Source organism: Pseudonaja textilis, chromosome 4, assembly GCF_049901715.1.
Source record: "Pseudonaja textilis isolate UNSWEBS1 chromosome 4, rPseTex1.2, whole genome shotgun sequence".
NCBI classification, from domain to species: domain Eukaryota; kingdom Metazoa; phylum Chordata; class Lepidosauria; order Squamata; family Elapidae; genus Pseudonaja; species Pseudonaja textilis.
In genome coordinates, this window is record NC_141993.1 from 34,937,955 (window position 1) to 34,951,838 (window position 13,884).

Here is a 13,884-nt window from a genome sequence, read left to right on the forward strand (position 1 = left end):
GAAAACAAGCCCTAGCATGGCACCCATGTTCAGCAGGAGCCCACATGACTGCTGGCCCACTTTTTGTGCTTGCTTGTGGTGGCAATGGAGCAGGAAGCTGAATGGTGTGTTGGTACCATAGCCGCGAGGTGAGATAAGTGTGAGGGCGTGGATGGCCTGGCTGAGGAGTCCCTAAGGTAAACCAGTGCAGGGCTCGTGGGGTAGCTTCACACCCACTGCCTTGCCTTGTGGCCCCAGCATTGTTCCGTTGTGACTGTGATCAAGCAGAAGAAACGGGCCGGTGGCCATATGGGGTCCTGCTGGATGGGGCTGCTGCCGTGAGGTGAAGCAGGTGTTGGGGCAGCCTGCAGCCAGGTCCCAGGGGCCCTGAGGTAAACCAGTGTGGGGCGCATGGGGCAGCTCCACCCCGCTATCCCACTACCACCTTTACCTCACACTGGGGCACCACGTGGCCTCCTGCCCTGCTGCAAGCAAGCAGAAGTGGATCTCCCGTACATGGCAAAAAATAAAGACACCCCCCCCCAAAAAAAATAAGCCCTAGTGTTTATTTTGAGCCCAAAAGAAAGTAAGACCTGGTCTTATTTTCTGAGAAACATGGGTATTATTTGTATTACTTTTTTAATAGCTGTTTTCAGTTGTACCTTCTAACTCTGGCCTTTGACTGTAATAAATATTCAGTAAAAACACTATAATGTACTCCCTTCTTGGCCATAACACATGGCACATGAAAGTTATATATCTAATTTACAGAGCCACCCATTTGAGCAAGAGACTCTGGGCGGCAAACAACAAATTATGGAATTTGTAATCACCCCAAACCCTAAAGACTCTGAGCAACTTACAGAACTTAACATAAAACAACTAATAAAGTAATTAAAATAGCAATCTAGTTAAGTTTCCATTTACAACAATGCTAAAAGTATTTTTATCTTTACTGAAAGTGATGATGATTCTTATAATTAATCCCTGAAGAAAACCCCTGTGTTCACCTGCTTCCAGAAGGCCATGAGGGTAGGAGCTATCCTTGGCTCAAGGGACAACATATTTTCAAGGAAGAAAGCTTTTAAAAAGAGGTGTTGCCCTTCCTATTCCCAAACACTCTTGACAAGTGAGGACTCAGAGCAGGGACTCTTATCAGCTTCCCAACTAGACCAGAAAAAGAAACACAGAATGAACTAATCCTACTTTATTATAAGGTTATATTAAGAAAATTTTACAAGTCTGAAAGTACAATTCTCTCGCCATCTTTTTTTACTGGCTGATAATTTAAGATGGATCCTTTCTAAGTTTCTTCTCTGCCTGTTACTCAATGGTGGGCTCCTCCTCCTTTTACCTGATTGTTCCCTTGCCACATTCTCCACACACCCCCTTTCAAGGTCATCTTCCATTCCATTGTATGCTTCTTGTTCCAACAAGCAGAAAGTGTTGGGGATAGCCGGAATCTGACACATATAAGTTCAGTTAAAGCAAGCAGACATTTGTTTGGTACTAACAGCAAATTAGGACATGCTGGAGACAAGTGATCACTTTAAAGACATAACAAAGCCATTGTCTGAAAGACCAGAATAAGGACAGAATATCCTAGGCAAAAAATAAATAATCCTACATAGTTGGTAAGAGTCAACACTCATCTGATAAATAAAAACAGAACAACTTAAGATTTGAACTGAACCTGTAAATCTATGGGTGATCAACATGCACAATGACATTATGTCCTGGATTACAGTAATTGAAGTTTCCAAGTGGGTCTTCAAGAGGAGACACAACTAGAGATCTAATTTAATTAATGTGACAACAGACATGAGTGACTATCAGTTAAAGTTGCCAACTGGTATACTAAAAGCTATGAATCTCTTAGAAATGATCTCTATTTATACTTCAAGCAAGAACTCCACATCTAGGAGGAATCTCCAAATTGTGACATTGCTCTTTCTGGGGGAAGACAGCCCACATCAAGAGTAAAAAAAAAAAATGCAACCCTGGCATCAGATGACATCCAAATCTAAAGCTACTCCATCTTGTAAGGGTTGAGTTTGAGCCTGGTTTCTCTATACATGGCCTGAAAGCTTCTAGGCACTAAGTCAAGGCTTCCACTGTATTGTTCAATGGGCCTAGAGTAGAAGTAGACATATCTGGAGATCTTCTGCATATTGTTGATAGCTCAGTCTGAATTGATATTTGACTCTCCCATTAGATTGCTGTTAAATAGGACTGGGAAAGAAAGAAAGACTCTGAGGGATTCCATATTAAAAGGCCTGTGATTCTGATCCTCTCCCTACAACTATCTGGAGCCACCTGGTCAGTTAGGAATAGAATAATTGTAACGCTGTTCACAGTTGTGGTCTGGAAGGATATTGTGATTGGCAGTACTGAAAGATGCCAAGAGATCTAGGAGGACAAAAATGCTCAATGCTGTTTCATGCCCTTTTACCTCATAAAAAGGAATAGAGCAGTACAGATAGTCCTCGGCTTACGATCACAATTGAGCCCAAAATTTTGGTGGCTAAGTGAGACAGTTAAGTGAATTTTGTCCCATTTTATGACTTTTGCCATAATTGTTAAGTGAATCACTGCAGTCATTAAGTTAGTAACATGGTTAAATGAATCTGACTTCCATGTTGAATTTATTTGTCAGAAGGTTACAAAAAGGTGATCATAGGACACTGAAACCGTCATAAATATAAGCCGGATGTCAAGCATCTGAATTTTGATCAGGTAACCATGGGGATGCTCTTAACGGTTGTAAGTGTGAAAAACGGTCTTAAGTCATTTTGTCAGTGTCATTGTAACTTTGAAATGTCACTAAATGAATGGTTGTAAATCAAGGATTACCTGTAATTTGTCAAATTTTGTTAGATCTATCCAGCTTCTTGAGGAGATGGGGAATTGGTACCTTTTTAAAGGCCTCTAGCATGTCTCTTTCACTCCAAAGTTGTTGACTATAGCCCTGATCTAACTTCTATTTTCTTCACTGGGTCCTTTATTAGCCAGGAGAGCTAATGAACAATGAAGTTATTTCCTTCTAATCCTATTCAAGGATCAGGACTGAGGCTTACTACAGCTAATACTACTAATCTGAATGTTGCTATTTGTGAACTATTTCAAGTATTTAATCAGAATAAGTCTGACTACTACTTTATTTTCCTGGATTATTTTAAATTTAAATAATTATGATATATGTTCTTGCAACTATAACATGTTATTATGACCCAATAAAGAAACAAACTGATTTTATACATATCAAAAGGAAAAATACGAACATACTTTTTAGCATGGTCCCCACTTTTATGGCTTTCTAGAAATTGGTAATAAGCTGGTTTTGCAGAACATCTCTGTAAATTTGTTGCATAGCTATCAACACCTTATTAGTCTAATGGTTTGTAATGTTATGGTTATTTTTCTTTTATATTTTAGTATCCGTTAACACACCTAGGTTCCCATTGGGCTTAGGTGGAAATAAATCATATAAATAACTGGTACATAAAAGGATTGCCCTTAGAAACAATATAAAGAAACCATTAACATTATCCTACAGATTTTAATTAGTTGTAGTTATCCTTCAAGGAACAGTAATGACATCATCTCTTTCTTACAAATTTCTTGCCTTACCTGTTCTCCCAAAAAGGTTATGTGCTATCTTCTTAAATATGCTGCTTTAACTTAGATAATTAAGCCAAACCAAGCACTGTGGAAACCAGAAGTTTGTACCAACATATCCTAGCATCCAAGCGTATTGATTTTTGTCTTTCCCCCGCTACTTTGAAAGTTCCTGCTTAATATAGTAATAGGATAGTTTCCAGTTTGTATAAAAATGGTATGAAGTGTTACTATTTCTGTAAGCATGCAACAGAAATATGATATAGGCAAAACACTTCCAAGTTTTTATTTCAATTGAATAAGAATTGACAATGAATTTGGATAATACAGTGGCAGACAACACCAGCTACTTTCTAAATAAGCACCTAGTATTATATTTAAGATACACTAGACAGAAATAAAATAGTTAATGTTCTGAACAGAGACATTAGTAAAGAATCCTGCACTCTAGAATTATGCTGCAATATATCGTATTACTTGCATATCTTTCTCCAAAGTCCCTCAAAGTCAGAATAGAAGATGCTTCTTGGATGAGAAGCAAAACTTTTCAACCCCCCACCCCCCACCCCCAAGAAAGTCCAGTTGCCTTTTGGGAAAGCACCTTTGGGACAACCATGACCTGGATGATTGAGAATCTCCAAAACCTACCCTTACAGAAAATAATCTTTATGAATGTTACAGGATAGATGAACTTGAATATGTGTCAAAATATACATGATACTGAGTATTATTCAGTGGAGTATAAAAGAAATGCAATTATAATGTCAACATAAAAGTCTACTGATCTGTTTTCACATTTCTCCCAAGATTTTTTGTCACAACCCTCACTCTAATAACAAAATGATATCAAAGAGTAACAGAAATGGAATTACTTAAAAATGTAAAGTATCAAGATATTTGAAAAAAAACAAAAACCTGAAAGCATTGTCTGAAACAGCCTAGTATGGACTGAGTATCTTGATTTAGAATGCTTTGATAAAGAGATAGTGACTAGCCTGTAAAAAGATCTAGTTGAACTCAACCATAAAGAGTATATGCACCATCTGACTATAGCATCCTTTAAGTTTTAAAACTCACATCTACATACAGTAACATGCATAGGGACATCTAATCATACAAGCATAGTTACTCAAGATATATAGGTAGTCCTCGACTTACGACCACATTTGAGCCCAAAATTTTTGTTAAGTGAGATATTTGTTAATTTATGTTGTTAAGTGAGATATTTGTTAAATGAGTTTCAGCTCATTTTACCACCTTTCTTGCCACAGTTATTAAGTGAATCACTGCAGTTGATAAGTTAGTCACCTGGTTGTTAAGCGAATGTGGCTTCCCCATTGACTTTGCTTGTCAGAAGGTGGCAAATGGGGATCCCATGACCCCGGGACATTGCAGCCGTCATAAATATGAGTCAGTTGCCAAGCGTCTGAATTTGGATCATCTGACCATGGGGATGCTTGCAAAATTCGTAACTGTGAAAAACAGTCACATTTTTTTTCAGTGCCATTGTGACTTCCAAGGGTCACTAAACAAACTGTTGTAAGTTGAGGACTACACCCAACTGTCATTTCTAAAGTTCCTACCCTCTTTCTGATGAAAATAAGCAGTTTTTTTTCTCCCAAACCTGAAATGATAGCGCAGCTGCAAGAACGACTTTCTCAATATAAACTGTAGTCTTGCTGAAATAGCAATCTTTCGGCTGTCCGTGATCTAGATTTCACCAATTATATATATATTATATATATAGTATATATACATAGCCTGCCTCCCAACTAACTGTCCCTTCCCCATTACACGACAGCTCCACAGGTGCCCCATTAACCAGCAATGCTGGAGACTTAGGCTCCGCTTTTCCCGCGACCCCACCTCCAAATATTTGTTTCTTTTCAGATCCCCTCTCCGACCACTTTCCCTTTCGACAGCCCCTCCCCCGCGGGTCCGCCCCTTCTTCCGTCCCACCGCCAATTCGGGTCCTCAGGGGTCGCCCTTCCTCCTCTCGGTCTCTTTTTTTCCTCAGACGGATTTCTTCCTTGCCGATCGCCCCCTTTTCTCGCGTTTTCCCTCCCGCCCAGAACCGGGAAGACGGGGTGGGGTGGGGGGCAAATCCCTCCTTTCCCCAACCCCTGGAGGAGGATAAAAACCACCGGCAGGCCGAAATACTTACGTGATCAGCGCTGCTGTTGGCGCTGTAATAACAGACCGAACTGAAGGTATAGCCTGAAATGGAAGCCGCCATGATGGAGCCCCACCACCTCCGACGACGAACGATCCCACAAGCCACCACACCCGCAACCTCCCCGGCTCGCCTCGCGCCCCGAGTTCCGGCCAGCGCGAGCGCGGCTCCCTGGGAAATGTAGTTCACAAACTGGCAAACGCCAAGACCGAGGGCAAAGCGAGACGGCCTGAAATTGGTGTATAGTTAGAGCCAGTAACTAAAGCAGCAGCATTATTATTATTATCCCTTGCGTAGAGAATATTTGAATATCGGCTCTTTCTCCAATTGTCACGTCCTGGGTAGGTAATTCTTTTTTTAATTCCCTGTGTAGGAAATCGCCTCTTGCTTTTTTTGGTCCAAAGCATTTTTAAGGACGGCTCCTTCTCTTCGGAATGGCGTAACTCATCATTTTTTAATGGACGTAACTCATCTTTTTTAAAGACTGCAACTGTAACCGCGGGTACAGCCGCGACTATTGATTTGCCCGGCCTTCACTCACCGGAAGAGGTTGAAAGAAGCGGCAAAAGAGAGTCCTCCTGCGGCATAAAAGAAAGCTAACCTTGGACGTGCCCTGCATCTTTTCCGACAATGAGCAGCTGCGGAGAGGAAGAGTTTGAGCCTTCCGCGCTGGGCACCAAAGAACAGTGAGTAGTTGGAGAGGGAGGCTCGGTTGGAAGCAACAGAAACATCTGTATTAGTCCCGCCCTCCCCATCACCAAATCTACTCTGCTTCTACCTGTTGCTTTTAACAAATAGCACAGAAATAGGAATAGAAAAAATATTTATTGATAGACTAAAACATATAAAGAAGGGTTGCAGGATTTGGCTAGTCTAGAGAAAAGAAGGACTGTGGAGGGGGGAGGATGGGTCATGATAGCAGTTTTCCAGTATTTGAGAGGCTGCCCCAAAGAGTCAATTTATTTTCCAAAGCACCAGAGGGCAGGACAAGAAACAATGGATGGAAACTAAACAAGGAAGAGAAGCAACCTGGAATTGAGGAGAAATTTCCTAATAGTGAGGACAATTAATAGCAATAGCATTTAGACTTATTTTCCGCTTGACAGTGCTTTTCAGTCCTGTCTAAGCAGTTTACAGAGTCAACATATTGCCCCCAATAATCTGGGTCCTCATTTTACTGACCTTGGAAGGATGGAAGGCTGAGTCAACCTTGAATCTGGTGAGATTCGAACTGCCAAATTGCAGGCAGCTGGCAGTCAGCAGAAGTAGCCTGCAGTACTGCATTCTAACCACTGCACAACTACTGCTCTAACCAGTGGAACAGTTTGCCTTCAGGTGCTGTGTGTCCTTCATCACTGGAGGTTTTAAGAAGAGACAGGACAGTCACTTGTCTGAAATGGTATAGGGGACCTCCAAAATCCCTTCCAGATTTATTCTGATTCAGAGTCCAAGTGTGATTGGACACACAAGGAGTTTGTCTCAGGTGCATAAGCTCTCAGTGTACATATAAGCAACAAGTGATAATCATAATAACCATCCTAAATCATAAGACACAAGACTCTGTGATAGTCTGTGATAGTTGTAAGATACTAAATAAAAGCAATCAAAATAAACTCGCCAACATACATAGGCAATAAAGGGCAACCTATGATCTAATACATCTAATCACTCACACCAGCAAGAGTAAATCAACAATTCAAACTAATTGAAATGGTGAACCCTGCTAGGGAGGCAAACATTTAGTTGGATATTTATTTTGGGACTAAAAAAATGTCTTATTACATATCATTGCATTCTAAAAAGCAGTGTTCAAAAAAACCCCATCTGATTTTAAGGAAAATGCTGGTTTGTTTAAAACTCTGCATGTTTTAAAGAGATGAATCACATTTTTATTCCATCTGGAAAGATTAGATAAATTAAAAAGAATTCTTACAAATGGGAACCATGACACGAGATACACTGTTTTTGGATGTTACCTTCTACTCTTCTTTCTTGTATTACAAAATGTTAAAAAAAAAATCTTGATAAGTTGATACGTTTTGTAATGTAGTATCCATATGGAGTCCACAGGCCAGATGTGCAGGCCACGCCTACCCCAGCTCTGCAAATGGGAAAAGCTTTGTGAAACATCACGTTACGGCGACAACGTGATGCTACAAGTTTAATACCCATGATATTTGCCTGGTCAAAACATAAAATTCTTTCCATTTTCAGAGAATAGCTCTGTTGTCAGAACCACAAACTATACAGTTATTCATTGCGGTCAGTTGATTTGGTGTGCTTGTAAACCAAGGAATTTGGGTTCAATAATTGTCATATTAACAGGATTAAATTAACTTTTGTAATTCTATTGGATTCTTATTCCACTGTTTTCATATATAACTCAAAGCGGTGAACAGATTTAATATTCTTTCCTTCTATTTTCCCAACAACAAATAAGCATTGAGTGCAGATAGTTTCCAAGCGGGTAAGGTTGGGTGTTTTCCCTGAAGTTGGAATAATAATTCACAGATCGCTTGCTTGATACCCAGTTATAAATTTTAGAAAAGAAGTAGTTTTTTAACAAAATAACAATACAGTTGCTAAATACTGTGTACTGCATTTTTATTTTATTTATAAAGAATCTATGTTTGATGAGGCTTATTCCCAGCTCTGTAACCTCTTCCCGTTTGGTTTTAAAAATATACATGATAAATGATGAGTTTGAATTTCTTCTGGAAACAGGGATATCTTTTCTTAAATTGTTTCACAGATGAGGGGGAAATGCCAAGCATTTACTATCATCCTTTTTCTTTTTTTCCTTTGTAGCTGGGATGCAACATATGAACAAGAACTGCATAATTTTAAAGAAAGTGGTGATACTGGGGACATTTGGCAAGTATCTACAACCATGTAACATGCTTCCAAATATGTTTATAATTTATTTTCTTTTTAAAAGTGCGGCTGTTTTGCTCAGAGTATTGGTAATGTGATATTCTGGGTTTTGTTGTTTTTAAAATGCCAACTCTTTTCCTGGCTAAACCTGTTGCAAATTAAAATAATTATTTGTTTTTATGTGGGAAAAATGAATTACTGGCTACAATATACTTGGTAAAGGTCAAGCATTCATATCCTTGATCTTTTTCAAAAACTGAATAAGAGGTACAGGAAAAGATGCATTGCGGCCTTGAATGTCTGTGTATGTGTAAAATTGACAAGCTCTCATCTTCTGCAATCTTAATCCAACAAACAGACTTATCTAAACAAACCTGTAACGTGATCTCTAGAGACTGGTATCATAATGGTGACATGATGTAGTTACATTGCATGAGATTGACAAAATGTGTTTGTCTTCCTTTAGCCTAACCTAATGGAGTAGTTTATCTGAACCTCTCTTTCTAATTAGGTTTGGTGAAGAAAGCATGACTCGTATAATTAGATGGCTAGAAAAACGAAAGATACCTCTGGACACTTCTGTCCTTGACATTGGAACAGGAAATGGCATTTTGCTGGTTGAATTGGTTGGTATTTGTAATATTAGTGCTTTCTGATGCAAAATGCTTACAGCAGAAATTGAACAAGTAAGAAACTTTAATGAAATGGTCAGATTAAATTAAATGTAGGATATGCTGATTATACTGCAATGGTCTATGTGCTTGATATGCTTTAAAAACCCTTCATATTAAGCAGGGAAACGTTGTTTCATCAAAGTTCAGTTGTGTAAAAATGTTGGCTTAAATATTTAGAGTTACAATCAGAAGAATCAAAATCCAATGTAGATTGAATTTGTAAAAATTACTGAAAAGCTGCTACTGAGTGAATTGTACCCATGAAGTCAAAATATTGCTTCATTTCTTGACATGCATTAACCATTGCATGGCAACTGGTTTTATTTTCTCAGCTTAATAGTTACAGAATTTGCAGTGTATTGCTTTTGCTAAGATATGTTTATATTGGAGACAAATATCTATCCTATCTTCAATTTTAAAAGGATGAATACGTGTTGTCCCCTTGCCAAAGAGCAGAGTAACCACATGAGTTCATGAATAAATAGGAGATAACATTTTTATGACTCTTAAAATCCAGTGTGATTTATTTTTATATTTATTATCCAAGTACTTATTTGTTAGGCTGGTCCAAAAAAGAAAAGTATCAGAAATATGAAAATTTGATTCACCCGTGCTACTTTCACTGTAGTGGTGTAGCTTCTGCATGACATTAGCATCTGTATGGCAGCTGAATTTCAAAGCTGACAGGTATTCAGTGCAATGTACTATAGCCAATTGGAATCTTTCTATTGATTACTAGGAACTGAAATTAGAAAAGTGTTTAATCAGTAAATAAGCCCTTGCAGGGTTTTTTTTTGCAAAATAAGCTCTGTAGTTCCCACCTCCCCACCATAAGTTGGTATAGCTTGCCTAATTATATTTTAGTTCTCCATAGGTTAACCATAATGAATATGTCATGAAAGGCAATTAGGAAACAAAGGAAAAAATGTCTAGTGCTTAATGAATTTCTCTTCTCTTTAGAGTAAATCTGGTTACACCAATCTTACAGGAGTTGATTACTCTCCTTCTGCAATACAACTTTCAAAAAATATAATGCAAAAAGAAGGGCTGCCTTATATTAAGCTGCTGGTAAGTTTTTGTGATGGATAAATGAAGATTAAAACGATCAGGAAGATTTGAGGGTATGTAGTGTAAAAAAAAACCCAAATGATTGAACTGCATTAAAATGCCTTTGATATTCATATATTTTTCTCTATTGTACTCCAGTGCAAACATTTAAATCAATATGAACCAAGTTTCCTTCCTTCCTACTGACTATATAGACGTCTTCAGTCATATTCATCAAGGGATTTCGGGTAGTCCTCGATTTACAACAGCTCACTTAATGACCATTCAAAGTTACAACAGCACTGAAAAAAAATGGCAAAAAATGACTTATGACTGTTTTTGCAGCATCCCAATGATTATGGGATCAAAATTCAGACGCTTGGCAACTGGTTCATACTTATGACCATTGCAACTTCTGGTAATCATGTGATCACCGTTTGCGACCTGACAAGCAAAGTCAATGGAGAAGTGAGATTCACTTAATAGCCAGGATACTAATTTATCAACTGCAGCGATTCATTTAACAACTGTGGCAAGAAATGTTATAAAATGGGGCAAAATTTACTTAAGAAATGTCTCAATTAACAACACAATGTTTGGGCTCAATTGTGGTCATAAGTCAAGGACTACCTGTAATTACAAATCATTGCAACAAAGAACCTTACTGTACAAACAAAATGCAATTCTGAGTGATCAAAAGCAAGAAAGATTTTCATATTATTGAGATAGGAGTATAATTTTTTAAGGCTACAGTCCCAGATGACACCAAACACCATTTGCTCCCATTCTGTTCAGTTTTCAAGTGCTGATAAGACAGTTCTCTGTGCTAATGCACCAATACTAGTCAAGATCCATTTATATTGAGTTTAAAGGAGTAAAAATCATCAAACATACATAGATGGTTGATGTGCAGTTAAATTATTAGTCTGGGCCTGTAGGCAATGCAGTTCTTATAAAAAGTAATAATTGCATTGGTGTGTTCTAAAGTTTAACAGTTATACCTACCTTCTACAGATTGAAGACATTTTAAATCCCTCAGATGAACTATCAAGTTTTCAGATCTGCATTGATAAAGGGACTTTTGATGCTATTTGTCTGAGCCCAGATGGTGCAGCAGAGAAAAGGAAACAGTATGTTAAATCCCTGCAGAGGCTATTGAGATTAGATGGATTTTTCCTCATTACATCTTGTAACTGGACTAAAGAAGAACTGTGCAAACAATTTGAAGAAGGTATGCATGCTAAGTTTCAGACTGTATATACCTACCGATAACCTAAAATGTGACTTTGGTTTTTATATCTTCCTAGGAAAATACTGTAACTCTTATTTGAACAATGCGTTAGTTGAATTTTGGTTAGTATTTATTTATTAAGCTATTATGCTGCCCATCTTACTGAAGCGACTCCAGGTAGCTTGCAGTCATAATTAAAACACGATTTAAAATCTTTAAAAATAAATAAAAACTATATATTAGAAAATTCAATTAAAATTAAAACCAAGATGGGAGGAAGGGAGTCAAGTGTGCATTGGGGAAAAGGTAGGATCTATCTAATCCATTAAACCCCTACAAGATGGTAGTAGACCCAGCTCTTCAACCCTTTCAGAAGGATGGATGTAGTTCTCATCTGCCTGGGGGCAGCAGAGGCTCTTCAGAAAGACTTTTCTGCACCTCACTAGCTGAAATTCCTTACCGATGGGGACTGCAGCATGCTTCTTCTGTCAGTGCATTTGGGGCAGGTTCATCCCATTGAGATGACCCAGTTCCTCAGATACTATTATTGGATCCAATCTATATTAAAGCATTAATAAGAATTCTTATGCTCATCTTTATTTGAATTCGTAAGACTAAGGCTTATTAAATCCTTATTCTGAAAGGTTGATGTTCTGTGTAAGCTACTGTATAAACAGTTTCCAAGTACCTCAATTTCAGTTGAAATATGTGGCAACAGACATTTTGCCTTCAAAATATATAGGATATTGAAAAATGAAGCATATATATTTGCCTTTAACTCAGATGTGCTATTGGTTGCCTCTGTTACATTTTTAATTATTATACTACAGTAATGCATCAAAAAAAGAATGTCAGCAATCTTAAAAGCTTTGCTTTCTACTTTATTGCTTCCAAAATACCAAAAAATAAAAGCTGCTTTTTAAGTGAACAACAGCTTGACTCTGGCAGGAAAAACATCTATTATTTGCAGTGGGGTATAAAGTATGTGAAGTTCTGTTTTAAATCAAAATGTTGAAGCCTTGGTCGTTAACTTTTCATATGTGAGACAGAGTGAGGCTAGTTGGAAGAATTACTAACAAAAAAACATTTAAGCTTTTTTAACATATATCCAACTGATAGTTTAGTAATAATCTATCCAACACATTTCTATTTGAATACTTGCAAATAAGGTGTTATGCATATTCCTATTAAAAATATGGCATTACCCAATATTCTCTCTGGTCTCTTCTTATTCATTTGATAAAGACAGAAACAGCATGCAAAAAGATTATTAAAACCAAGACTAAGCTTTTAGATGTAGGAAACACAATTTAGATTTTCTAATAACTGGTTTCTGGCTCCAAGAAAAATAATTTCTAGTTCCTGAAACTGCACTTACTATTAATGATAACATTTTATTTATGTGCAGTTTATATTGGCCCACACTATAAAATTACCATTCTCCTAAATTTTGCAGAATTTGTTGTATGCATTCTGTTTCAATTAATACCAGAATTTAAAGGATTAATAGGGCTTTTAATAGAAATATTTTCCTTATATTTAACAGGGTTTCTGCTTTTGGAAGAACTGCCAACACCAACCTTCTGTTTTGGAGGAAGAACTGGAAATAGTGTGACTGCCTTGGTTTTACAAAAAACATAGAACTTTTTGATAAATTTTAGGATGAAGGTCTCCTTTTATGAATTTTGGATTATAACACAAAACTGGATTAAAAAGTGAAATACAAGTTTTAGAAATTTGACAGATATGTTTGATATTTTTGAGGTAAATTTTATTACATATGTTTTCCATAAAAATTTTCAATGTTAATTAAATAGTCCTTTTCTATCTAAAATACAAGGTATTTAATTATAGAAAATGAATGTATATATTCACAATGGTAAATGTATAAAATTCATTTACCATTGTGGTTGATGATGTAATTCCTTAAGACAGTTTATTTAGAAATATGTGCTTGAGATAACTTATTTGATAATATTTTTTTAAAAAAATAAATTGAAACTGGGGGTTTACCTTGTTACCTAAAGAACACAAAAATGTTCTATTCCCCGAGGGATAAAATAAGTGTCTACAAAACATTAAAACATTAAAATATTCCTACCATAGTAATGTAGAAGAAATAAAGGAAGAATAAGAAGACCAAACTAAGAAAAATTCTATACAAATGATTGTATATTAAGCATATCTAAATACCATTTCTGCACCTGAGGCAAATTCCTTGTGTGTCTAATCACACTTGGCCAAGTAAAAGTATTCAATTCAATCCAAAAGACAAGCCAAACATTAAT

The 13,884-nt window shown here is 37.1% G+C and overlaps 2 protein-coding genes across 4 annotated transcripts in view; one reads left to right on the forward strand and one right to left on the reverse strand.

Moving 5' to 3' along the window:
• ABRAXAS2 (abraxas 2, BRISC complex subunit) overlaps positions 1 to 5,869 on the reverse strand; it is a 28,615-nt gene extending 22,746 nt beyond the window's left edge. Inside the window, exon 1 of the mRNA XM_026704938.2 lies at positions 5,762 to 5,869. Within this exon, the coding sequence (XP_026560723.1) occupies positions 5,762 to 5,833 (72 nt within the window). The 5' untranslated portion in view covers positions 5,834 to 5,869. The remainder of the gene's footprint in view (positions 1 to 5,761) is intronic.
• Positions 5,870 to 5,883: 14 nt separating this feature from the next.
• EEF1AKMT2 (EEF1A lysine methyltransferase 2) lies at positions 5,884 to 13,633 on the forward strand. 3 transcript variants are annotated; one of them, XM_087932559.1, is made up of 7 exons: positions 5,884 to 6,456; positions 8,579 to 8,644; positions 9,156 to 9,270; positions 10,279 to 10,386; positions 11,380 to 11,596; positions 11,673 to 11,718; positions 13,143 to 13,322. In XM_087932559.1, the coding sequence occupies exons 1-7, from the start codon at positions 6,401 to 6,403 to the stop codon at positions 13,204 to 13,206; spliced, it is 672 nt and encodes a 223-aa protein (XP_087788685.1). In that variant the 5' UTR covers positions 5,884 to 6,400; the 3' UTR covers positions 13,207 to 13,322. The 3 variants fall into 3 exon arrangements, with proteins under 3 accessions (XP_087788685.1, XP_026560725.1, XP_087788686.1); XM_087932560.1 differs by having other exon boundaries at positions 5,984 to 6,111; XM_026704940.2 differs by lacking the exon at positions 11,673 to 11,718 and having other exon boundaries at positions 13,143 to 13,633.
• Positions 13,634 to 13,884: the final 251 nt, after the last annotated feature.

Bases quoted from the DNA above. Each gene is read 5' to 3' on its own strand.
- EEF1AKMT2 (XM_087932559.1), top strand. From the start codon at position 6,401: ATGAGCAGCTGCGGAGAGGAAGAGTTTGAGCCTTCCGCGCTGGGCACC. The intron at 10,387-11,379 runs GTAAGTTTTTGT...TACCTTCTACAG, and splicing joins TGCCTTATATTAAGCTGCTG to ATTGAAGACATTTTAAATCC. The intron at 11,597-11,672 runs GTATGCATGCTA...ATATCTTCCTAG, and splicing joins GTGCAAACAATTTGAAGAAG to GAAAATACTGTAACTCTTAT.